The following is a 26,711-nucleotide window of genomic DNA, read 5'->3' on the forward strand; positions in this document are numbered from 1 at the left end:
GAATGGTCAGCTGTATCTCTGTTCTCTGTCTTGACTTAATGTGTAATCGAAAAACTCTTTCATCCTTGTTCTGTTTGGAAATTATGCCCTGTATTCACTTGGGGACTGTGTTGTTGCATGCAGGTAGATGCCTCATGTCAGCATTTTGCTGTTTGGTATATTTGTTGCTTTTACTGTATTGTTTTATGGGCAGTATTTGTGAAAATAAGTATGATTTCTCTTCAGCGTATGGTAGCCTCGATGTTCTGTATGTGATTAATACAATAATATTGTAATTTCTTGCCTAAGGGCACAACCTGAGCGATGGTGACATGCCAAGACCCTGAGGAACAGACTACTGCATTTTTAGAAGAGGTGCATGTAATGGGCCAACCCAGCCTTTGAGCTCAAAAGTATGGAAAAATCACTGCCATTATGTAGGCCAGTACATTTGTAGATAGCTGCTTTATGCAAGACGGAAAGAAATACGGAGAAGCAAGGTGAAATCTCTGAAAAGCACTTTGGTATATTTGTCTTACAATATATCTATGTAATACATTAGTTTGAATTATGAATGCTTCCAGGATTGGGTCAATTAACGCAGAATTAACTCAAATTTTTCTTCTACTTCCTTTCACATCTGTCTGTTGAATTGATATCATTAAATTCTACTCAGCAAATTATGATTTTAATGTCTCTTTCCAATTCACTTAACATATCCATTGAAATTCTAGTTCTAGAGTTGTCTCATATTCGTTAAAATATGCACAAATACCCTCATAGGTTAGTTCACTTCCCTGAGACCTAATGGTAAGCATTAAGTTCCCACTTTGTGTTTTATCAGCACATGCTGGGAAAGAGACTCTGATGTGATTCATCTGCTTGCATGGTAATTAAATGGAAATTACATTGATGGAAGAGCGGCCATATGCCAATTGCTCTGCCTTGCACTAATTTGCACGCTGCCTCATTGATGCAATACAACCCTTTTCTGAATGGACAACTCACAAGAGAAACAGAATGGATCCTCACTAGTTTGTCTGCCAAAATTGTCATTAAAGATGCTAATGAGATGAGGGGAATTTGTGCATGAGCCTTTCACGGAGGCTAGGCTGTGATTACCAACATGAGGTATATCAACATTTTGGTTTCATGCATTGGTTTCAAATACATATTCCATTTTTCCAGCCTCCTCTGTGTTTGCTGGTTGTAATAAGTCTCGTTGTTGGAAAACTTTAGTATTCCTGCAGGAACTCTGATAAGCACAGGGACAGCAGTGGGTTTAGTGAGTGAATCTCTCCTCTGAGATGCTGTCTCAGATCCTAGATGAACAAGGTTTAGGACTACAAAGCTCAGTGAGTGATGCACAAACATGAAATACCTAGCTGCTCTATCAGCTCTTAGGTACGAGATTTTATGGGCAAGGCAGGACAACCGATAAGGTTCTGTTGATTCTCTGTTATTTTTTGGGCAGTTTGATTTCCATTCCTGTTGACGTGTTGGCAGTAGGCTCTCTTCTCCAGCTGTGCTGGAGTTATCAGGACAGACCAGTTACTACCCTGACCAATCCGTTTCCACCTTCTGATGTATAATGTTTTTTGCAATGTGTTTATTTTAGGTGAGTTTTGGGTGTTTCACTTGTTTTTATAAACATCTATTTCCATCCCCAATCAGAGGCAGCAGCTGTAGAAAAGGGTCTTGGTGTTGTTGAGATACGGAAATTGTATGACAGGCTTTTACCATACCTATTTGGCACCCACTGGGATGCAGAAGACTGTAAACGTGTGTCTGACACCTATGAATATTGATGGCTGGTTTTAGGAGGCAACAGAGCTCTGTCCTTACATCTGCGTGTTTGTTCTGAATCTTAACTACTTCTCACTCTGCTATTTAAATTTTGAATTTGTTGGGTAAAATTTTGAATTTGCCAGTTAAGTGTTTGTTGATTCCTGCTGATCAGCTGATCTGAAATGAACGGAAAGAGAGGTTGCATTTCAACACAGCAGAAGCCAAAAGTCGTGGGTCTACTTTACTGTTAAAAACTAGCTAGCTGTCTCCATCCAAGATGTGCAACAGCAGAACAAGGTTATTTGTTTCATATAAGATGACAAGTTGATGTTGACAAGCATGAACACAGGAAAAAGAACTTCCAAGATGAAGTGCTTTAAACATACCCTTTACATTTACTTGATCTACTTTCCATAATGATTTTTCCAAGCTTTTTCGAGTCCATATTGGTATAAGTACCTCTTGTATCTTGGGAGTAACTAGTTCTACTACAGGACCCATATTACTCATTTACATTTGTTAAATCTACAGCAATACGTATTTTATTACATTTTGCTAGATTATTATGTTAACACATTATTTTATTATTGTAGTTATCTCTGGTTTTGATTTGTAATCAAGTGCAAGATTACACTGTAATAATAGTATAACCATGATAATAAAATAATGTTGCGCTTGATTACAAAGCAAAAACAAGTCTATCAAAAAACCCAATGGTATAACTTAACTAAATATCTTTTCTTCAGTTTCCTTTTCCACCTCATGAGACCACTATAATTTTCTGGGTAATGGTATTCTTTCTAATGTATCAGTACGCCCACATTTCATTTATCCATATTAAATTAAACTTCTACTTCATGCTAATGGAACTTAGCTAATAGGCCTATGATTTCTGCAAAACTCAAAAATAAAGTAGTACAACCGTACCCAGATGGTGGTCACGTGTTAAGTTTCACTGTGCCTCTGATGTTATCCGCCTGGAGTACGTTCCACATGCCAAAACATTGTTGTGGGAAATGGGATCACCTTGTCCTGCATTGCCGTTTTCAACGCAGACCTTCTCAGGATCATCAATCTCGGGATTCAAAACTGCGTACCTGCGTCATTTGTCAGAGAGGGACATGAAGTCAGGCAGGATGGATGTTGCTGCCTGTTTGTTTTCTCTTTGGCTGAGGGATGTCACCTGAATTCCAGGATGTGAGGATGAAAGTGTAGACTGAAGTGTTTCTAAATCCTTGGATCTGTAGAGAAAGCTGTGCCGAGTTGACTGTTGCGTGTCCTCATGCAGCAGTTTGACAACAATCTGCCATTTTATAGGCTGTAAATGCTGCAGTATGAAAGCACCATAATCTAAGATTAAATTTTATTCCAACTTCAAGTCTTTTATAGTAGACTTTGTTAGTAGTGAGCAATTTTAATTAGTAACAAGTTGTGTACCAAATGCTTACAATAATGCAAATCCTTAACATTGTAGTATGTGGTTTTACAAGTTGGGCTGTCACACCAAATAAAAAATTGGTTGCTTGCGATTGCGATTTAAATCGCGATTTAAAATCATGCTGCACGAGGCTGGTCAGGGGTGTATCGGCTCTGCCGGGCAGGGGGTGAGCAGGTACAGAAGCCTCACGTTTCTTGAGAGGGACGGTGCCGCTTCGGCGACACGCAGCCTTCCCAGACCCCTGCTTTCCCTGGGTTGCTTTGGATGCTGTTGGATGCCGGTGCCAGGGTGACCTGCCCTGTTCAGGGCAAGGGGGCTCGGGAGGAGCCGGTCTCCTCCGAGCATCGCGCCCCGCGAGGCTGAACGCATCGCATCCTCCGGGAGGGCCAGGAGCCGAGTCTCTCGGCCATAGCGCTGGCTGCTCCTGGGCTGAAGACAGAATTAGCCTGCAGGCGTCTGCCGATGAGAAAGGAAGAAATACTGCAACATGCCGAGATGAAGGCCACAAGCCTTCTTCCCTCTGAGGCTTCACACGGAGACGTCCCCAGACTGTGATTCGGTGCATACCTCCCTGCAGAGAGGTTCGATTCAACACGAGCATTTAGAGTTCGTACTTTCCTGCAGCGAGAGAAGCGGCGCGGGTCACGCCAGGGGCTCTCCACTCGCACGCCCGTGTCCTGCAGGCGTCTGGGCTGTCTAGGAAAGGCTCCTGTGCCGCTGGTGGAGAAACGGGCTTTCCAGCGGGCACTGTGCTCTCTGGCTTATCTGATGATGAAGCTTCCAGACCTAGTCCTGCTGTGGAAAATTATTTTCCAGGCCTGTGAAAGGAGCCTCTAGGGTTACTACGGCCTGGCAAAATGGGGAAACATCTAAGTATCATGGGATAACAGGGGGAAGAAGTGGGGAAAGACAGACGGCTAATTAAGGTTGACCGTGGAAGAAGGAGACTCCAGACTTTGAAACATTGTACTAGAAGGTAAAGACTACTGAAATGTTATTTTTCAAATATTGTGCAAGATTTGAGAAGAGCTCAAGCAGTTAAGTAACTGGGTCTAGTTTAGCTGCACTTGTTTACATCATCTCATTTCTACACCCTATTCCTCAGTTAAAAAGAAAATTATCAGCAGAATTCCCCCAAAGTGTACATCTGGGTCGTACTGCTACGAGAATCCTGGTGGATAACTGTACATTTCTGGGTGCAACCTGGGGGTTTGCATGCTCGCATGGCTCAGCGGGTTGTTCCTATAGACTATAGAATTGATTAGCAATACATGCATTTTCTGGATTGCTATTAGAATTATTTAATTAAATGTTTGAATCTTGTTTACATACTGGATGAACTCTGTTCCACTCCACTCCTGGAAGGACAGCGGTTCTTCTTTAATTGGGCAGGTTGCATGTGCACAGATTACTATATTGAGTTGGCACATGGTGGCCATTAAACTCCTAGAAAACAGTGGTGCTTCCTCACATCTTCACAGATTTCCTTGGGATTACTGCATACGTAATAGTGTTCATTAACGAATTATTTCCTTGAGAAAGCCACTGAAGGTGCTGTTCTGTCACCTCTCAGACTCCCACAGTGAAAGTTTCCCATGTGACAAACTCCAGCCTGACACTTCTATAAGGAAAGATGAATCTGTTCTTGGTCAGAAGCAGCCTGGGCACGGTGGCAGAAATGCTTTGCAAGCGGGAGGTTTGCATCTAAGGTATTCAGTGACGGGAGGACAGTAGATGGCACTCTTGGATATGGAGCAGAATTTCTAGGCTTCTTAGCAGCCCCCAAATAGCTGCTTTTTACACTGGCTTCTGTGGACCACTCTCACACTGGCATTTCTATCTGTACAAGAATCAGAGGTGCCCATCAGCTTGGAGGAAGCTAAACAGGGAATGCGTTTTGCAAGTCCTCTGCTCTGACAAATATCAGAAATGCAAATAAAGATCTGTGAGCGTGACCAAAATATGGCTTCTTTCTCTTGCTTGAAGTGATGTCTTGCCATTATCAGTCGCACTGACTACTTGTACTGGCTTTTAACCTCATCAGATAAGCACACTGTGATTTGCACGGGCATGAAGTTCAGCCAATTAACCCACCGTCCCTAATAGCTTTCCTCCTGTTGAAGAAGGTGCACAGTACAGTAAGAAGGAAAGCTGACTCACTGAACGGCTTTGATACCTCTAAATTCATCAAAGCGCTTGAGCGTGGGTTGCACTTTCCATTGGCATTAGACCGGTGCAAGCGTAGCGCTGCGCCGAACGAGGGCCAAAACGATGTTTGTATCCTGGTCACATCCGGCAGCCTGCAAGCAAATGGGAGGCAAAAGCACTGCCGCTCTTCGAACTGCAGATCTTGCTTCGGCCTCACGTTATGCTTTATGTCCCGAGATGCAATTCTTTACTTCCCCCCGCATTAGGGGGAGAAATACTGGCCGGGTGTGCAAGGTGTATCAGGCTAACAAAACTCCTGGAAACGTCTGCATCCGTACGCTCAAAGTTAATACTAGTGATTTGCAGAAGTTGGTTTAGAGTCAGTATGTCAATTCTTATTAAATTGGCCATCTTCCTGGAATATTTAGTAAAAGCATTGGCTAGTAATGATGACAGACCTGCGATCTCTGAATACGGAACCCTTTACATCAAATGAAGGAAATTCTTATTATGTCGCTTCCCAAAAGCAGACATTTTATCGGGACTCGAGGCCAGTTTGGTCGCTGCATTGCCAGCGGGGAGCCTGAGCTGCGAAAGAGGGTTAATCCCCGGTAGGCTCCCAGACAGCTGTCAGGGTGGCACGGACGTCTGACTTGGCACTGAGTTATGCTGAAATCAAACCAAAGACCTAAAAAAATCCCCTCTGTATGGTTTTATGTCCTCTCACTGGCCCCAAAGCCAGTCCTAGGGTAGAGCCGTAGTCTAAACTTTATTTGATATTAGAAACTCTAGATTTGGCAGATGGCTGCTTTGTTCCAGCTAAGGTAACTGCTCAGCAGCCAGCTGTAATCTGAATAATGCCACATCATTTTCAGTTCTGAATTTTAGTTTCTTCAAATAATCTGTATGTTTTGGCAGCTATTTCTTGTGATAATGGATCTTTTTCAATTTCATCAAAAATAAGGAAGACGACCTGTTATTGTCACATGTTTATATACTTTGTTATGAAACAGTTTTTTTGAAAATATTTATATTTTTACATTTAGAAGGTATTCATTTGGAGTCTGTGTTTGCTCGTGGGCTTATTTTCCAGCGTAGTGTTGATTCAACTGTTGTTTTATTAGCTGTTTAAATAACAGGTGAAGGCTGATCTATAACCTGCATGAAGGAAATTAAAGGAGAGGCCACTCTCCTGCTGTTGTGCTGACATACAGAATATCAGTAAAAGAAAATTTTTACTGGTGGGAATATTTTATTAGACTGTGGTTTCATTTACATAAAGCATTGTCAAGAACTTGTATCAGAATTGTGTGAAAAGATCATATCTCTGTTGGATTTAAAATGCTGTAAGGAATCCTTTATATGAAGTTGGTGATACAATTCAATTAATTCTACCATTTCCCCGTTAACTGTCTGTATCACTCAACATAAAAATTCCAGATGCAGCTACAGATGTTTAAATTGTGAGCAAAGAACATTATTGAGTCTAGAAATTTTTCCTCTGACTTCAAACATAGTTTTAGGCTTGCCAATAAATGAAAAGATGAATGCAACATATGGATTCATGGAATGACAGACCACACCAGAATAATTTAATATTTGCCTAAGAGAAGAGATGCTGCCTTTGGGATGGTAACAGCATTCTCTATGTTTTCTTCTTAGCAAATATCCCATGTTATTAGCAAGGTCGTTTTAGTATAGTACGTGATAAAGCTGGCTCTTTGCATTTAAAATATTACTTAAATTATATTCATGCAACCTTTCCCTAGATCAGATAATTACATCCATTCTGGCTTTAAATTTGCTTCTTTCTTACAAGTCCTGTCAAGACTACAAGTCATTGCCATACTGGATAGAAAGCAAAATCTAACAGTTATTTAAAATTCTCAAAACAACAAAATGGGTGCAATCGTTTAATTTGCAATAAAATACAGTCACATCAATTCATTGCTATAACTTGTCAGGCAAGAACCAAAAGACCTTCGGAGGCACATCCAGCTCCACCAGCGCTTCCCTCGACGGTGGGGGTTTCTGCAGGAGACCACACCGTTCTGTGCCCGCTGCCTGCCGCTCCCCGCCCCAGGGCCACTTCTACCATGCTGGCGGCTCCATGAGGTGAAAAACGAATAGCTCGGAGGAAAACCAAAGCTCAGGAATGGTGGCATGGCCCAGTTTGGATGTGATCGGTGGCACAGACTCAAGTAAATCCCTTGTGCGGTGTTGCGCTATGGCAAAACAGCATCTCGGAGGCGCAGAAGTTCAAGTGAAGCGCAGGGTGCCAGCAGTCGTCTGGCCAACACCGCGTCTGGAGGCCACATCAGCCTCCTTGGTGGTCCCTTCCACCCTCTTAGCCATCGTATCACCTGAGGGACCATTCTGCTGAGCATCTCTTGGGACCCTCAAGCCTTTTTGGATTTGCAGCGTTCGAGAACAGTGTCCTTCTCCTAAAAGGCATCTTCATTCTTTGTGTGTAAATTATGTCCCTGTGCTTGGCTGGGATAGAACACGTGCTATTTAAGGGATCCAGATAGCTTTAGGACAGAAAGCCATTTTTTTTCATCTAGAAAAATGCAGGCTAGAAACTTAAAGGTAAACTCAATTTCTCATGTAACCCAGCACCCAGGAGTTCAATACGCCAGAAAAACATTAAATTCCACTCTATTGATGATAAAACCAGAAGCATTGGCAGCGCTGCCCTTGCGACCAGCTGCTCCGCCGGCCGGGAAGCGTGGCTGCGCGCATGATCCCTCCTGTGGACGTGCTGGTAATCGCTGAGGGCTGCGGGGGGTCGAGCAAGACGTTCTGTACTTCTGGGGCGTGACGGAGATTTGCGACACTCTCGGTTGTGTATCTCGGGGTGATATGGGTGTCTCCGAGTCGTTTGTCTATGAAAATCTGAAGGAAATAAATGAGCAAAAAAGAGATACGTAGCTTTACACTTACTGATGTGGTATTTCAGGCTAAGAAATACTTCACTTCCTAGATAAGAGAGAGAGAAGAGAATCATTTAAATTCTTTCATTCCCTTGGGAATAATGCAATGCAGCAATGTTAAAACCGTATGTAATTGCCTTCTATTTTTGTAAAGCCTGTGGCAATTACGAAACTTTAAAGTGAATCCTGGAAAGTCTGGTTAGTATAAAACACTGCAGTTGCAATGTATTAATGGTTGCAACGGGGGTAAAAAGACTTTTAGCAGTAGCTTTCCCTGGAACATGTGAAAGGATCTTCAAAAACTGCAAAACCTATCAGAAAGTCACAGCTCGTGGGTACGTCTTCGGGGTTGCTGTTTCCCCTCGTTTGCACACTGCTCCCAGTTACGGCAAGGAAACCCGTGCTGCTCTTCTCATTTTGCAAGGCCATGTCCTCGTTTCTCAGGGAATTAGGTCAGGCGTCTCATGACTTTTGTCACTGACCTTTCCGAGAGTCAGGGCGCTACGCAGAGCCCTTAGATCAGCGTGTGGCCCGCAACAGACCCGTGGCAGCCACAGGACGATCAAGAGGTGCTTCCAGCATGTGCTGTGTTGCCGTGTTAACTGCTGGGGAATTGTGCTTTGGACTGGGATTAAGATTCATTCAAACATAATGTTTTCCTACCATTTTCAGTTCAAGTCGTTCAAGGCCTACCAGTAGTTCAAGCGAAACGTAAATACAATAAATAGCAGAACCCCAAAAGGAGAAATATTACATGTATCTTAGGTTTTGGCCAAGCCAATGAACGATGTTAAGAGGCTGTATTTGAACACATAAGCATCTCTAGTTCTCATTCTGTACCTCTTAGCTCTGGGGTTTTTTTTATATATATGCATATGTATATATACATTATATATATGTGTGTGTGTGTGTATATATAAAATGTCATCATGCACCTAAAAGACAAAATTTACCCTTATTCTTCCTGTGTGATTTTGAAGGGTGGTTTTTACCCTTTTATCCATCCTGATAGATATAAAGCACTGGCTAAACACAACAAATGTGTTCTGAAGCCTTTTCCAAATTCCTGTTCATGGTTGGAAAAGAAATTATTGCTGCATTGCTGCAGCTTACTGTGAGTTTGCCATGAAAGATTTCTGAAGCTACAGGGATGAATTTTACATAACTCTTTGCTTTATTGTGGTGTAAACAGGTATTTTGTCACTATTATTCCAGATTGTTTTCGAGTGTTACGCTGCATATTCCCAGGAGGTGTCCCGGGGCAGATTGCACTGTAGAAGTAGTAAATATATCCAAGCAATAGTAATTTTTTTAAATGTAAATATAGTGAGCCAGTCCATTTGTAGCATGGGGTGAGTTTGTGTGTATGTGTACACACAACTCCTGTCCACTCCAGCTTAGTACAAAAAGCTGGGCAAAGCTCATGAGATTTTGTTCGAGGCTCTGGGGGGAAGGAAGGGGTTTTGTATCACCGCCCATCTATTCTGCAGTCCCACAGTTTCTTTTCAGCTGCAGGTTCTAACACTTTTTTTTTCAGTTCAGCCATGCTCCTACAATCTGGAGTAATTCTGTTCTACCATTTGACATAATTAATTTGGTTCCATTTGCTGTGTTTTGGATTATTCAGTCACCTCCCGCTGCAGTGGCTGGTAATTTTAACTCTCAGTGACCACAATAACAGTGTTATACAACACTTTTTATCCATATGCATAAAGCCTCTGACAAAAGTGATTAAATTTCATTGTTGCCATCTTTCTTGATGGAAAGCACAAAAATTTCAAGGAACTCTCATCCGACAGCAAATTAGCTACACACAGAGAGGGTCTGTGACTTTGCCAAAATGCTTTTGAGTTACTGTATTTTGCTGCCAACAGTTTGTGCCCATCTCAGCTGTTCAGTGACATGCAGGAACTGTGGTTTTCTTCTTCATCGCAGCACAGGAGATGAAATCCCACCTATAGACCATGACTCCTGGTTAAATATAAGTGTTTGACCCATGTTTCCCATGAAGAGCAAGAGCATCTCAGGGAACCTGTCGCTATTCAGCACTGGAGGCTGAAGCGATACACACCGGCTTTCTGCAGAAGTTTCCTTCCAGGATTTCATACATGCTGTTTTTATCCTGACCAGAGCCAGAAACTAACACTGATGTAGAAGTAATATCATTGCAATAGTCTTCTGTACGCTTTTCTCTGTGGATTTGTCCAGTGTAAACTTCTAGCACCCACAAAATCCCCGGAGGCAAAAAAATGTGCGGTTTGATCACACGCTGGGTGAAGAAATATTGCCTTTTTTTCTGACCTGCTGTATTCATCTAATTCCCTTCAGCACTCTTCTATCTGGTCTACCAGCCAGTGTATGAAATATATGACTGATTTTAAGGGCACAGATTATGCAAGGTACAAAAAACAGAGTTTCTTACAAAGAATTTGGTTTTTACTTACCCATGTGTTTAGTACTGTTTCGCTCTTTCTGGAGCCAAATTTGGACTGAGATGGATGCTTTCCATCGGAAATGTGATTACAAAAACTTAGAAGTGCTGGGGTCCAGGAATTCATTTCACTCAGTCATCTGCACTTCTAAATATATGGTGATTGCTATTGTTTGTGAGAGAAACAAGAGAAAATTGAACAAATTAGAGAAACGTTACCTTCTGCAGATAGAGTATTTCTGGGGATAAGGTTGTTTTAAAGGTATAACATAGTTAACAGAATTGGTTTTTTTCAATCCTTGTTTGCATCTTGGCACAGTCACAGGGCACATTTCCTATGTTTTGTACATTTATTTGAAACAGAATTAGAATAAACTTTATTTCTTTTTTTACAAATTACTGGCTTTGTAGGCTGTGTAGGTGTTTTTCAAATGCACACACCATGCTTACTTGAAAGTAATTGAATTTTGAGATAGGATATATATTGTGCCCTTCCTATCGCCCTTCCTATCAAGGTACAGTCATGCATTACGAGCTGCCATTCTACAAATTTCCAGAGTGACATTTTATTATTGCAGATCATTTTAGGAAACTTCCTGAGAAAGTAAATGTCTCCTCGTGTAACTGACTTTTCAGCTAGAATCGTAACGGAGTGCCTTGGGATGGTAAAGACTAAAAGGGTTAGCCATTAGGAGGGCTCTCATATCACCTTTCTCTTTACAGACATCCTGACAGTTTGCCCGGGCAGTAGCTCTGGGCAGTTACTGTGACCTGCGGGTGGCTGCGGTCCCTGCAGTGCCAGGCTGACGGCAGGCGGTACCTGCTGGCCCCACGCCACGGGTGTGAACGCTTACGGTCGCCTTTGCTTCTGCTAAGTTTTTGGTTGTAACGCGGCTGCCTCGTTCACATCGATTGCAGAAGGTGTTCCAAGGGGAATCAGTCATGGGAAGCATTCGGGTAGCTTGAAGGAAGAAGTAAGAGAGGCTCTTCGTCATTCAATCATGCTGAAAAGGTGGTTGCTGTAGAAACCTCCTCCAGGTCTAGCGAATGTCAAGAATCAGACTGTACCCACTGCAGCACCATAGACCGGACTGGAGATGCTCCCAGGCTCAGGGATGCCTGGCGTCCCTTTCTGGAGACACCAGAGGTTTCCTGATGGGGGGAGCAGCCATCACCATCCCTGTCCCCCTCTGCACAGGCTGCTGCACCGTCACCCAGCCCCACGCATGTTCACAGGGACCACTTCACCCACCCGGGCACACTCCCCAGTGATTTCCTCCAGGTCTTAGCTCATAGCTCATTTCGGCCTGTGGCAGAAATCTGGCTCTCGCCACTCAGAGGGGGAAGTAGCGAGGGCTAAAGCGTGACGGAGCGTGTTTTAGCCTGGGCTGGCAGCAAAAGCCTGGGGCTGTACAGGGAGCTCGGGTACCACCTGAAGGAGATCAGACTTGTTTTTCCCTGGAGCATTGACGGGGGCACCGTTAAAGACCCAGCAAGTCGGAGGTGTGCTTAGCTGGAGCTCTGAGCTAAACCGCAGGTTAATGGCAGTGATGTCCTAAGCTGTTGAGAAGTGTGAACGAGAGCAGGAGATGCAGAGTTTGATTGTGGCTTCATAAAGGGGCTGAGTCATAATTTAACCAAGTTCAATTAATTTGTACGGCAGAACTGCCTTTTAAAGCAAAGAAGCTCCAGCCACAAAGTGCTTGCTTAGTTCCATTTGATCAGGATCTCTTAAATGCTTGCTGCTTTGGATTTCAGTCCACTTACAGCCCCTGTAGTAGGGGTGCTGCAAACTTGCTGAAATAAATGGTTTATCTCGCCAGAGCTGAAGTCGTCTTGTGTGGGTTTTGTGAGTTACTTAGCACTTCTGTGGGTTTCCCACTGGTAAAAGGAACTAACGTATCCATCTCGTTCTGCCATGCTCTTTGTGAAAGGTTCCTGGGCTTCGCTCGACAATTGGTAGTAATTTGCTCTGGTTCAGTTCATCTCAGGTTTCTGCGTGTAAGGTATCCTGGGCCTTTCTTGGCTGGGTAATTTGTTTCAAACTATGCTTTCTGAGACTAACTTTTCTTCCTTTCCATTTGAGATCAGTAGGATGGAGCTGCATCATTCTCAATATAACATTGATTCTGCAGAGTGATGTTTCTGATCCTTGGGGTAAACTTCAAGATTGCTTTAGATATCCATGTTCTGAATGAAGACACAAGAATATCTCATTATTCAACTATTATGCAGTCTGTCACGTTTTCAGCTGCTATAGATACCGTTTATTTGTTTTGATGAGTGTGTTAGAACCCCAGAGCTTGGCAGGACATGTTATTGATCTCACGCAATCCATTCTGGGCATTAACATGGGAGTACCATTCACAAATCAATTTTCTCTGAGCTTTAATTTAAATACCAGTGCCCCTGGAGGGTCTTTCTGGGTCACTTTTATTCTCAAGCTGTACTTCAGTAGTGAGTAAACTGATTAATAAATGCAGGCGACCAAATTAGCTGCGTGGCAGCTAATGTCAGACGTAGGTGTCTCGTCTGTTCAGTTTGCTGGCGTGCTTGTTTCTGTAAAGAATAACACTCAGCTCTGTCTACCTTCAAAACAGTTTTCAAATTTCAGCCACTCAACCCCAGCCGCTCTCTAAGGAGACACGTATTCCTCTGTTATTAAGGCACATTGCCTGGGGGAGAATGTTTAAGGTGAAGTAGTGTCATTTAGCCAGTTGTTAGACTGTGCAGAAAAACTGTCTGCTACCTTTCTCCTCAGCGGACAGAAACTGAGAAGTATGTATCAAGAGAGCTTTAGAAAGGATCTGAGTCAAGTTAATGCCACATAGCGCTGTGCAATCCTTGAAAAGAACGTGATGAGGCAGTTATAAATGCACGTAATATTTGATTTTGTAAAGATATGGGGGAAGGGAGGAACAGAGCTAGAATGGTCACGTGGAGGCACTGCCAAACTACTGTTCCTTTGCCTTTAGCTACTGGTTATGGAAAACAGATATGTGGGACCTGGCTACAGGCTTACGGAGCGTCCGGAGCCAGGACTGCCTGGAGAGACCCCCCGTGAGAGGTTTCTTTGTCCACCCCTCGTGCACGTGCCCCTTACTGGTTTTGTCGAGTTGAAATATCCCAGCGGTTTCTCAGAAATGATGGCCTAGCTTCCCAAATTATTTCCTTTTCTTTTTTCCTTTCATTTCTTTTCTCTCTATGTTTCAGATTATGCTTGGCCTTTGCCTAAACAGTTGTGCCCTATGTGGATTTCCCTAGATGTGCTCTTTTCAACTGCATCTATTATGCATCTCTGTGCCATCTCTCTTGATCGGTATGTAGCAATACGCAATCCCATTGAGCACAGCCGCTTCAATTCCCGCACCAAGGCTATTATGAAAATTGCTGCAGTTTGGACCATATCCATAGGTAAGCAATGTGGCTCACGATCTTAACTGTGTCTTAATGAATAATAGCGTTACTCCAATTTTCATTTAGGATTTTTAAGAGGATACTCAAATTAATTTACCTGGCCTGCATGCCTGAATATAATAAATGATTACTGGGAAATAGAAGTCTTTCACTGCGGTTGGTCAGTAACAAAAATTAGTCATTTTTCAGAATAGCAGCACTTTCAATGCTGAGGCATTGCTGCTGTGTACATATCAATATGCCGATAACAACAGTAACACAGACAAATGGTACTATAAAACTACTGTGTAAACAAAGCAGAAAATAATGTTAGCAAAGATTCTGGAAGGAAAACACAGCCAGTACAAATGACATGTCTACACTGCGGTTGCTGCAGTTAAACGCGCCCGAATTCTGGTAGTGGTTTAAGTGAAGCAGCGCAGAACTGAAGGCAGGCTAACAGCAAGGTGTTCACTGCTCTTGCACAGGCTTTATAGCCTGTATCATACTCTGCTACAGCTGGACGGCTGCTTGTACCGAGCTAGCAAGTTTGAAGTTCTAGTAAATGAGGAGTAGACATCAAAGAAGACACTTCCGTATCACTTTGACAAAAAGTGATAAATAAAGCAGCAGTAAAATAAGGAAGAAAACGAAAAATGATAGCAAGATGACTCTGCAATATCCAGAATTATGTGAAGAAAAATATTTTGGGGGGAATTATTTCAATGATGTGCTTTATAAAAAAGACATCTGGGGCAAGGTCAGAAGAATTGTATGACCACTTCCCTCTGTTGTATTGTCTTTTTTGCTTGAATAAAATGCAGTCTTACGCAGATTTAACATTTCAGTTTTCTTTTATAAAGCGGTTGTCACTTTCAGCGCTGTACTGCAAGGAAAAGCACGTTTCAGGTGCCCGAACTTCTCTTGGGTCTTGCCTGCTTTAGAAGTGGAATGTGATACTGGATGTCTGGGTGCTGCAGGGGCCAACTTTGAAAGAAGCTTGCCACAGAAAAGGCTATGGAAAAAAAGCAAAAAAACAGGGGAAATGCACCTTCTCTCCTCATGAATATAACAAGAACATCTGTTAGAAACGGATGTTCATGTGCCACAGGCCTGCTACGGTGTCTCTAAGTAACACAATCCACAGTGACATTGGATTGGGTTTAATAATTTCATTTAAGATTTTTTTTAAAAATTATTATTTTAAACTCTCTGTGTTGCCTGTTTGGTGTAGGAAAGCAAGCTGCTGAATTCAGTGCGTAAGCAGTCATGTGCAAACAACTTCACGAGCAGGACGCTCGGGCTCGACTTGCACAGGCAGTTCAGAGTCGGCGCAGAATCTGAGCCCCGTGTCGCACGGAGGGAGCGGCCGGCGTCACCCCCCCCACGGAGCCATGTAAATCTCTCAGCAGTGTTACGTAGCGCAGGGCAAAACCTGGGCAATAAGACCGTGCTGCTTCCATTTCTGGAGCTAACTTGCAGATTTTTGCCCGTGCTGCCTTACACGTTGCAGACACATCCTTAGAAATTTTGGCTAGCCCTGAATGTGGCTGCCTGCCCAAGCGCCTTGAGGGCTAAGCTGTGGTTTGGACTATGAGTCCAAGGAATAAAGTAAGGCAACGAGTACGTCATGCATGGGTCACTGAATAAGCGGACTAGAAAGCAAATCTGGGGCCTGCCCAAATAAAGGCAAAGACAGCCATAGACCTACCTCTTCCCGGAGTTACTGGGTGGGGAATGGGCTCAGAACGATGGAAAACGGGAACATTATGGGCTCTACTGTCCCTCAAGGACAAAAGTACCTGAGCCAGGACAGGCAAGGTGACTTTGTGCTGCTGTAGAGTGCAAACATATCCCCCCTGCCCAGCTTTCTCGGATGATGTTTAACAAGTCTGCATTTATAATAGGATGTGAAACAGGTGAAATAATGAACACTAAAAGAAATAGCTTGGAAAGGATATGGAAAGGTGCTTTTCTTTTGCAGGCACATGGCTCCTCAGCCCTCAGTAAGGCCATGGATGCTGCATTTATTCCCCAGCTTCCAAAAGTCATTGGGAAGAAGCGTGAGCCGTGGCTCAGCGGGATGTCTGCAGTGCACAGTGCTGTGGGGCACTGCCCTGGGCAGCGCTTCCCTCCCCGGGCTGGGAAGGGAGATGCGTGGCCTCCTTTGCTGGGGTCACAGCTGAGAGGGTGTTTTGTTTGTTCTCTTTGATGCAGATACAGCTGGCCCAGGGGAGTCTTTGCTTGCATCCCTTTTTTTGAAGATACAGGCAGAATCAATACTCCCCAGAGTACTAGCGTTTACTAATATGCTAAACTATATAACTGTTGTTACTTCATAAATGAATTTAGAAATGTGACAGGCACAGGAATAAACTGAACATGGGATGAAAGAGAAGAAGTCACCCAAAGTGTATTGTTGCTGTCTTCTGGCTCTTACCTACTTGTCACTTGGAAAGGCCTGACGAAATCCCATGCAATTTTCAAGAGGATGAAAAAGGTTAAGTGAATTCGCTCTCCCTTCAGTATTAAGTATTGTAGAAGAATTTGTGCATTTCTGTACATGATTAAGTATCAAATTCAAAGCAGAACTTAAGTGCAGGCTAGTCAGTTTTGTACTTCCTAAATCCTGCTTCAGCTGGACTGAAGAAACATTTAAACGCATCCCATGTAAAGAATCCTGAATTCAATTCCTCTATCAGAATTTAAAATAGGACGTAAAAAGTATGTAATCTATCTTAATTTAGTAGCTTTTGCATTCCATTTTCTTGAAATGTTAAGGCTGACAGCAAAATATATAATAGAGGTTCTTTGCTCATTGAGCTATGAATTTGGCAGGTTGCACAAGACTAAACCTATGATTAGGTTTTTAAGCGGGAGAACATAGCAGAGTCCTTGTGTCTGTTGACAATTACTTTACGAATGGGTCTTTTCCAAAACCCTCTTTGCTCCAGATTAAAGTACATCACAGCCAGTTGTCCTGTGTTTTAGCAAATGTAACCTGAGCAAGACTTTCTGTGTTCAGTTAGAGAAAAGGTGGGTGCCGTGAAGTGCTGGGCATGTACAAGAGTTTTGTGATAGGTAGCACTGTGCTGAGACTGGAAATAGAAATGTAGGCAACAGAAATACCCACACAATTGAAAATGAAAATAAATTATATATGTGAGCTTGCTGGCAGAATCTTGATGTTGTTTCAAGACTTCAGACTTTGCACGGTTGCAAGTGCAAAGGTTTTCACTAGTAACATGTGGACTCAACCATCTCACTGGACTCCCTGTATCCTGCGCTGAGGAAGGTGGCCTTGGGCCACCCTGGCCACGAGAGGAGATCCCTATGCAGCTCTCAGCTGGACTGATGAAGAACTAGTCAATCTCTAAACGCACACCGTGTAATACAGGAGCAAGTGGTAACTGGGTAATAGTAATATAAAAGAAATATCACTTTGGAAATGTGAATGAAAGAACTTCAGTGATGTGGAAGGGTGCACACACATTGCTTCTGATATGAAAATAAGTAAAACATTTTAATTCTGAAGCTCCTCGTGACCCAGCTGTGTGCCTGCTGGCACAAGAGGGGTTTTCCTTTGCTAGCCAGAAAGTTCAAGGTTTGGTCATCTACTAGAGAGCACCACAGTTACACAAGCTACCAATTTCCCAGCTCACAGTTTTACATCCTTAGTTACAATGTAAATTCAATTTACCTTTTAAGTGACTGAGATAAGGCCATCCTTTGAATTCTGGTCTTTGTATCAGTGCCCTAAGCAGACCAGACATGTGGGGTTTTTTGTTTGTTTGAAAACAGAATAAGTAACAAAAAAGGAAATGCACTGTTGAATTATGGTAATACCAAGACATGCGTTGTGTTAAAATTGGACTTTTTTCTTTTCTTTCTTTCTCTGACTCACTAATGATATTATAATTTTGATTTCAGGTAGGTACCCAGGGTTTGTATATGTAATAAACCATTCAACTTTTTAAAAAGGGATTTTACATCTCCATTTAACTTTCATACTACTTCATTGTTTTATTGAGGAGATCTGTTTATAGAGGTGTAGAAGACGTGTGCTGCAAGGATCAGTGAATGCTCATCGCAGATTAAGGGAACTTGTCTAACAGCTTCTTGCTTCTGCCCCGAGCGCTCCTCTCTCACACAGGCTGAGTAGCCCCACACACGCAAGCTGTCCTAAGGATGTCGTTAAAGAGCCTCCAGGTACCAGTTAAGCCTTCCCCTATCTCACTGGGGATAATCCCAGTGGGAAATGATACTCAGTTTGCGGAACGTGCTTGGCGTGGCACCACTGATATTAAAAGGAGTTGTAGTCTCCTTACAGGCTAAGAGCAGATTGTGCATGGAGGTAAAGGGGGACTGGGATAATGCATGTAGCCTCCCTCAGGTCACGGTTTTAGCGCATGTTTAGGGTTTTGGTTTGCATTTCTGCCCATAGGTGACTGGGATCAGTGACTTTCTCAGCAAGGCATTTGTTTGTTCCCAGGGCGCGCTTGCTGATGAGACAGGCTTGCTCCTGAGCACCCTCTCCTCAGTGCTGGGCAGCAGTTCTCCCGAGAGATTGTGCTTTGAGCACACACCCATTAACTTCTTCGCAGGCTTCAGGCCCTGGTTAGCAAACAAACCTTTGGACACGTTTCACGGAAAAAAATAGCAAAAACATTACTAATGGAAAAGACAACAAATGGAAAGTCAAAATGTGTTACCAGGATTTTGCCCAAACTGTTCCCGCCAAGCAGGCTGGTTCTGTTTGTGGCTCATCACTTGGAGACAAGGAAGCAGTGTTAGGACAACTATCACTGGCAGAGCAAAGGTTAGACAGGCACCCTTCACCTCCTAGAGAAGTGCACAAAGTCCTGACTACGAGCACTGCTTTGGTAGAAGGACGGTAACGCTATTGCTGAGAAAAATGGTTGCTTGTTAGTAAAGCCTAAGAGAGGGTAGCGTTAGTTTCTCTCCAGATTGGAGAGAAAATTGTATTAATGTATTTTTGCCTTTTTATGTTTGCCATTAAATGTCTGACAGTGTACGTTTGACTGAATTTCTTCCCTCATGAGCATGAGGGTCGTAGCTGATGTTTTCTGTAGGCAGAGGTGCTGTAGTGGTGGCGATCCTGATAGTTTTTGTTAGCCTCAAGCGAGTGCAGAGGTGACATTAACATTGCAGGCCGGACTACTACTTGCTTCTGGTGGAGCAGCCTGTCCATAAAATTCTTTCAGGCCTATCTTCTGGTCGTGGGTGAGACACAAACCCTTGCTTTATGGCCTAAAGCATGACACTAAGGCTTCTTCTGCCTCTGTTTCCCATTTGTTTGAATTGACTACAAGGTTATTTTCTCTAAAGACATTCTTTTGCCTGAGTGTGTGTACCATGATTCCCAAGAGGGGCACCGACCTCCCTCGCACATCAGCAAGATTTATCAGGGTGGGGAGGATCATAGCAGCTGATAACAAGCTGAGTTCGTAGCAAGGGAACTACCTTGGGTTTTCAGGCATGGGTGCCTGGATTGGTTTGATTTTGTCATCAGACAAAAAGTCAGTGAAATGTTTTGCCTGGGACAGCGGCAGATGGTGGTAGTCTGTGAAGTGTTTTGCACAGAAGATGGATTGCCCATCCCACCACATCCGTTCCCAGGGTCAAGGAAGATGCCAGCGTCTCCTGTCTGAGGTTACTGCTACTGATCACCAGTTCAGGCATCAGTGTTTGATTTCCCGGGGAAGCCGAGCCCTCGTAGTGGGTGTGCTGTGAGCAGGAGCAGCAGCTTCCCCTTTGTTCTAATGCACCGTTGGAAACACATGGCTGAGCAAACCAAGAGAAGTAATTTAGCAAAACAGAAAGGCAGGTAGGAAAATAATTTATTTCTTCTGTCTTTTACTGGCATTTGCTGGTTTTCCATCTGGACTAGGGTTGTCCAGTGCTCTCGCAAGGTTTGAGAAAAGGTCAGCAGCTTGTTCAGGCACAGTCAGTAAAGACGTTCCTCTGTTTACAGTTGTGCTCGTTGCGGGCAGGGACATCCTTCGAAGTTCAGCTCCCTTTTATCTTTGACTTTAAACCAGCACAAGGCGGTTTTATTAGAACAGTTAGAAAAAACTAGACCTAATCCAACCCTGGAGGTGCATTGTTGCTGTATTAACACATGAAAATGTAGTCTGCCAACATACGGGGAATATATGAAGGTTCTGTGGTTTTGAAAACTTCAAAAGCCCATGTTCTTCAATTTGCCTCTGAAGAGCTTTGCTTCCTGAAGCCAGTGCCTTTTCTTTCACAATGCAAGTCAGGAGGCTACTGTCTGCTGGGGTTTACTTCTCGCTGTCTGTTAGTTAGTGCTAGAGAAATGTGCAGGCACTTTGTGAGACACTTCTGCTAAGAAACCAAACAGATTTGGTTTAGTTTTCTTTTCCCTTTTCTGAGAGGCTTAGTTCCTGTTTCTTCTAACAGACTTTAATGCTAATGCGTAGTTACAACAGCTGCTAGCACTCAGGTAAATGTCTCTTACAGTTGTAACCCATGTTTATTTTGTATAATAATAAATATGAGGTTAAAGATATGGATTTAAAAATGCAGTGTTTAGCATGGACAGCAGTACTCTTGGTTTTGCAGTGTAAACTGCTTTTGTGGCAGCCATAGGCTTGTTTGGCATACAATACTTTCTCTCTGCTTTTTTTTTTTTTTAAATTGTGTGTAAATGCCAGAAGGACGTAGTGAGGTCCAAATCTCACCTGCATCAGCAGTCCTGACACCAGGAGAGGTGATCCCTGGCATTCCCAAGCCCATGTACCTGCAGCAAAATGTGACCCCTCTTGTGTTCAGCCCTGAGAATCCTATCCATGGAAAGACAGAGTAAACCCATACGCAGGCCTCTGTTTTCTTTAGTGAGGTGGTTGTTCCTGGAGGAAATGAAATATCTTCTTGTATAAGAATGTTGTGAGAAAGAATGGAAATTACTTCCTTCCTTAGTGGAAAAAAAAATCAAAGACTCCATTTTTCCAGTAAACTCTATCAGTCTCATGGGCTTTCACAGAAGAAAACAAGATATTAACCACAAAAACGTTATTGTTTTTCATTTAAGTCTAAATTCTGTGAATGTCAATTTGGAGTTTTTAGCTGACTTTTTCTCTGGAGCAAGCTTGTAAATGTTTTACACAGCTGTATTTGTAGTAATTTGGGTTTTGCTTTATTAGTTGAGGATTTGTGAAGAGCATCTATTACTCTGTGTCCACAGCATTTGGTGAATAGTTCTGCTGGATTAAGAACATCTTTAAAGACGACAAGAAGCAGTTAGGACAACAACTGTAATTGGATTTGTAATCCAGAGGATCTCTCTCTGTCTTGCTTCCCACTGCTCTGTCAGACAGAAGCTAAAGGAGGGGAGAAGAGAAAAAATCACATTCATCTTCTCCCTTGTGAACCAAGTTTGCTCTTAAGGGCAAAGTGTGATAGGCAATAAGCTTGCAAAGCTTTTATCTTGCAAGTTTTTGGAACAATGCTGCCTCTCTTTGGGAATTCACTGCCGCCTTAGTTAGAAAGGGTTATTTGACACAACTGGAAGATGCCTCTGAGGCTGAAGACCTCAGCTCACTAAATCAGCCTGACGTTCATTGATGAAAAGTGTGTCATCTCGGGCGCAAGGCAAAAGCTCACGAAACGCTCTGCACTGGGGCTCGGAGAGCTGAACAGCAGTAGGGCTGGACAGCCTCTTGCCTGATTTGGCACTCACTGTCCTTGTGCTGGTGTAGTGAGTTTGGCTTTCTCTGACCAACTGATCTTAGTTCTTAAATTATGAACTTGAATTATGAACTTAGTTCTTGAATTATGAACTAACACAGCTGCAGTGTTAGTACTGTGGGCTGCTTGAGTCAAGTGGAGTTGAATGCCTTTGTGCTTGTTCAAACAGCTGAACTCAAGTTTAAGGCAGGCATTCCTGTTTACCCGTGTTCAGGCACCATGGGAATGCTTAGTGGTAAGCACAGCATGTACTGGTGAGGGTGTAAGCTGTGTCTGCAAGCAGGTATTTTGTGCTTTTGGGATTGTGGCAGTAGCAATTTTGCCGTAATCCCTCATGAAGGAAGCCCCTCTGGGGTGTCTGAGACCTTCCACACTTCACTTCTTAGTACTGGGGTGGTGTAGAGTTAGTTCCTGTTGCCCAAGTTATGTAACAGACTTAGGCCCCTTTAGGGCTGGATTGTGGGGTGGATCAGTGGTAAATCTCATATTAAAGAATGAGTTACAAAGGAGAAGTGTGAGGTGGAAGAAAGCAGTGGAGATGAGCGTAATGCTGCCCATTCAGCAGTGCTGTAGGCTAGCTGGCAGCTGAAGGAATGTGTGTTGGCAGCTCCTCTAAGGGCAACTTTCTTCCTACTGCTGTTAACTATGGAGTTTTCCTGGGTTGAAGGAAACAGCAAACAAAGACCTGGTGCTCTCTCTCTTCTGTACTTTCTCAGTTTGAAATCCCACTTTGTTATGAGAGGTGAGGGACACTTTTTCCATTACAGCAGCTCATTCCCTGAGGTATCTCATTTCCTGAGGTATCTCATGCTCATGCAGAGTTTTAGGCTGCCATCAGTGCTCTTGATTTGTATATTCATCATATCCAAGAACTAGGTCATTCTTCCCAAATGTACTTTATGTGTGTGACCATGAAAATATCCCAAAACCTCATCTCATTTCCCTTGGCTAAAGCAATGACACTAAACTCAATGATGACTACTTCATGAGTTAACCTTTATTCATTTTGGAGTTTTATTTCAAAGGGTATGTGTTTAGAGTGCTCTAAAGCATAAAATTATCCATGCAAATATAAACTCAGTGTAATGCCATTGATCTAATTCAGATTTCTTCTTTGTGTAAAGATTACTTTGTCCACCTCCCACCACTTCCCAAGTGTCTGTGGTTTAATAGAGCCAAGGCATTAAAAAGATGTCTTTAACGATAAAGAGTCAATGGCTTGGTGGGATGAAGGTTACTGCAGTCACAGGGATTTGGCATGGGCAAGGTAACAGGAGTTAATGTATCAGAAAGGAGGCAACTGCCTTGCCAAGGGTAAGCTGATAAACATTAGTACATTGAGGGGAAGACGACCGAGTCCTGAACTGTCACCTGGGCTAAGGAAACACATGCTATAATCACAGAAGGCATTTATAATCATTACTTTTCAGAAGAAATTCCTTCACTAGATTACTGGCAAATGGTAATTTTATGGTGATGACAAATTGCAGATGTATTCTCCAGAATCTTGGAAGACACTTAACTCGAATGGGAGAAATGTCCTGGTTAATCTCTTCAGCATGTTACTCTTTCGGTTTAGAAATCCAGAGTCCCACAGGATTAGTTCTAGGACCTGTGCTGTTCACAGCAATCCCAAAAAGCAATCCAGACACACCAGTGGCCTCAGCATTGGCTATTTGTCACATGAAGGAGCTAAGGAAGGGCATGGCCAGCCCCACAGACATGTCTATGGAGTAAGTGCTCACGGACAGCCGGGCGGCCAGAGGGTAGGAAGGGGAGAACAAAAGACATTCTGCTGCTCTCTAACTGCTGGGATGTGCAGGGCTTTTTTTTTCCCTTTCTTTAAAAGGACAGAGATGAATTGAAAAAGAAACAGAGAAAGATAGCCAAAGGCATAAGACGAGTTTGGCATGAGGAAAGAGTAAACAGAATAGCATTCTTCAGTTCCAAAAGAGGTATCAGACAGTAGGAATGATAAAGTCTATAAAATCACTGAGAAGGTGGAAAAGGTGATCAGAGAGTGATTATTCACTGTTTCTTACAGTAGAGGAATTGAGGGGAGTCAAAGGAAATTATCAGGCAGCAAATTTAAAATGAGCAAGAAATAATTTGTTTACATGACAAACAGATTAAGTTGTGGAACTGAATGCCGCTGAGTATGTGGAGTTATAAATGAGATCAAGATTTCATGGAAGATAGGTCTCTCAAAGGTTATTTTAAAAATGAGGTGTGCATGCAACTTCTTGCTGTGGAATTTTCTAAGTTGTAATGCTGACAGCTGCTCCATTTTGTACCATGGCCCTAAACTTCTGGTACCTGCCAAAGATACAGGCTAGATGAGCCCATGATGGTCTAATTAGATCTGGCCCACCATGTCTTTTCTACGTTCTCATGTACACGTAGGTTGTGGTATTCCAAAATACGTTGTTGCTTTTGTTGGTGTTGGCTACGTCTAGACAGATTTCTTTGGAAGGTTTCAGGTCTGTCCTGGTGTGAGACTGAGCTCCACAGATCAAGGGACAAAGTTTGGATCTCAGTACTCATGAAAAATATTCGAGTGAGATCCAGTACTCTGACATGAGTCCTGTATTCCCTCTTCTTTCTGTCCCCGCAGTAAACTGCTGATGACTTCCACAGGGTAGAATAGAGCAGGTATACAGATATATATTCCCTAGAGAAAAACAGTGTTGGAGGACATTAAGTAAATGCATCTGAATTCGAGCTATTTGAAATGCTTTCGTTCTTTCATTCCTTCACTCTGTGAGGGACAAGCCAGCAGCTAGCCGTGGGTGCGGGCTACCACGTGCAATCCTGGACAGTTGTGCTCCGGGCTCGACATGCTGCCTGCTCTGCCGGTGTGCCAAACAGCGTGGGCACATAGCCATCTGCAGACACCCGCCACGCAGGACTCCTGCGCAGAAAGGCCTGACGACCTTGAAATCCTGGACAAACAAGCTGTGCTGGGTGATGCTGAAGAGGAAAGGGATCCAAAATGTTCTGAATCTCACTTGCCTGCCGTTAAGGCGGCGACTGTAAAAAGTGCTGTGCCACCAGGAAACAAGAGAAGCTGCCTTGGCAAGTGCAGTGATTCCCGAGGCTTATTAGTCTGCTTAGTGCTTAGAGTAGCCGGAAGCTGTGCACTATTTATTATTATAATTGAATCATTTAACATTTCCTTCTTTTCAGCCAGAGGGTTTGTAGCTGGGGTTCCGATTTCAGACCGTCATGTCAATCTGATTACCATTCTAGTTACACCTTTTCTACTCTCACGCTGTCTGTTGTTCCAGTTTTTAGCCCTGTATTGGAGATAGAAGGATGGAATCAGGCAGGTGCATGCTGCAGCCTTTTCATTTGACTATGTAATTGCCTTCTCTAAGGGTTCAAGCAAGACTGTCTCTGTGGTACCTCTCAGTTTCACACTGCTTCTGGATGAAACACCTGGGCAGGCAGAGCCTGCAGAGACCACCGTCCGCTTGCACCAAGAGAGCCGATAAGGACCCAGAAAGCCAGGAGCTTTTCTTCCATGTGTCTGTGATGCCATGGCAAAAGTGGCCATTTTTTAATGGCGATTATTTTAATGTCTTTAAGAAACTTGCTTCTAAATCTTCATAGCTGTAATTCTTTTGCATTTTGATAATTTTCCTTCTTAAAGTTTGCTACTATCTACCCCATGTCAGTGACTTCCAAGTCCCCCCAAACTGGCTGGCACGGAGTGGCCAGCTGGAACGGAGCAGGGCAATGACTGCCTTTTCTACACCCACAAATCACAATTAATGCTAGAAAAGGTTACACTGCATTCGCTGTGTCAGCTGTGGAGCACAGCTTGTTCCTGGCAGAGGTTGTTCATGCCCTGGAGCTGCACTCCCAGGAGTGTTGTTACAGCAGATTTTCCCCTCTATCTAGGAGTAGTAACTCCTCTTTCGAACAGCTTTAGGCAGCGGGCTGAATGCATGCAGGACCTGCATCATCGCTGCTGCCTCTCTGGAGCCCCGTCCGTCCGGGTAACCGTCTCTTTTTTGGTCTTGTTCTTCTAGGGATATCGATGCCCATTCCGGTCATTGGTTTGCAGGATGACTCCAGAGTGTTCGTGAATGGGACCTGTGTCCTCAACGACGAGAACTTCGTCCTCATTGGATCCTTCATGGCGTTCTTCATCCCGCTCATCATCATGGTGATCACGTATTGCCTGACTGTCCAGGTGCTGCAGAGACAGGCAACAGTGTTCATGTGTGGAGAGGTGCCCAAGCAGAGGAGGAGCAGCGTAAACTGCCTCAAGAAGGAAAACAACACAGAGAACATTTCAATGCTTCACAATCACGAGGGGGCATCGCACTTGAACTCTCCTGTAAATAAGGAGGCAGTGCTTTTTCGGAAAGGAACTATGCAGTCCATCAACAACGAGCGAAGAGCCTCCAAGGTCTTAGGCATCGTCTTCTTTTTGTTCCTCATCATGTGGTGCCCATTTTTCATCACTAATGTCATGTCTGTCCTTTGCAAGGAAGCCTGCGATAAAGACCTCTTGAGTGAACTCCTTGATGTGTTTGTTTGGGTGGGGTATGTTTGCTCTGGGATTAATCCCCTCGTATACACACTCTTCAATAAAACGTACCGCAGGGCTTTTTCCAATTACATCCGTTGCCAATACAAGACCAGTAAAAAATCAGCGCTGCGGCAAAATCAGTGTCTGAATGTTGCTTCAACAGCTTTATATGGGAAAGATCTGACTTTAACTAGTTATCGAAATGGCAATGAACTCAATAGCATGGAACTAGATGAAGTTGAGGAGGGCCTTGAAATGCAACCAGGGACTTCAGAGCTCTCAATAAACAGCTGTAATGTTGTAAGCGAGAGAGTGAGCTGTGTGTAA

The 26,711-nt window shown here is 43.4% G+C and overlaps 1 protein-coding gene across 1 annotated transcript in view; it reads left to right on the plus strand.

Annotated features, from left to right (window-relative positions):
* The window catches only part of HTR2C (5-hydroxytryptamine receptor 2C), a gene marked incomplete at both ends in the record, with an annotated part of 43,925 nt that extends 17,214 nt beyond the window's left edge, over nt 1-26,711 (plus strand). Inside the window, 2 exons of the mRNA XM_082004337.1 lie at nt 13,931-14,131; nt 25,879-26,711. Coding sequence (XP_081860463.1) covers nt 13,931-14,131; nt 25,879-26,711 — 1,034 coding nt within the window. The remainder of the gene's footprint in view (nt 1-13,930; nt 14,132-25,878) is intronic.

Source organism: Phaethon aethereus (assembly GCF_964289735.1).
Source record: "Phaethon aethereus genome assembly, chromosome: 10".
In the NCBI taxonomy this organism is placed as follows: domain Eukaryota; kingdom Metazoa; phylum Chordata; class Aves; order Phaethontiformes; family Phaethontidae; genus Phaethon; species Phaethon aethereus.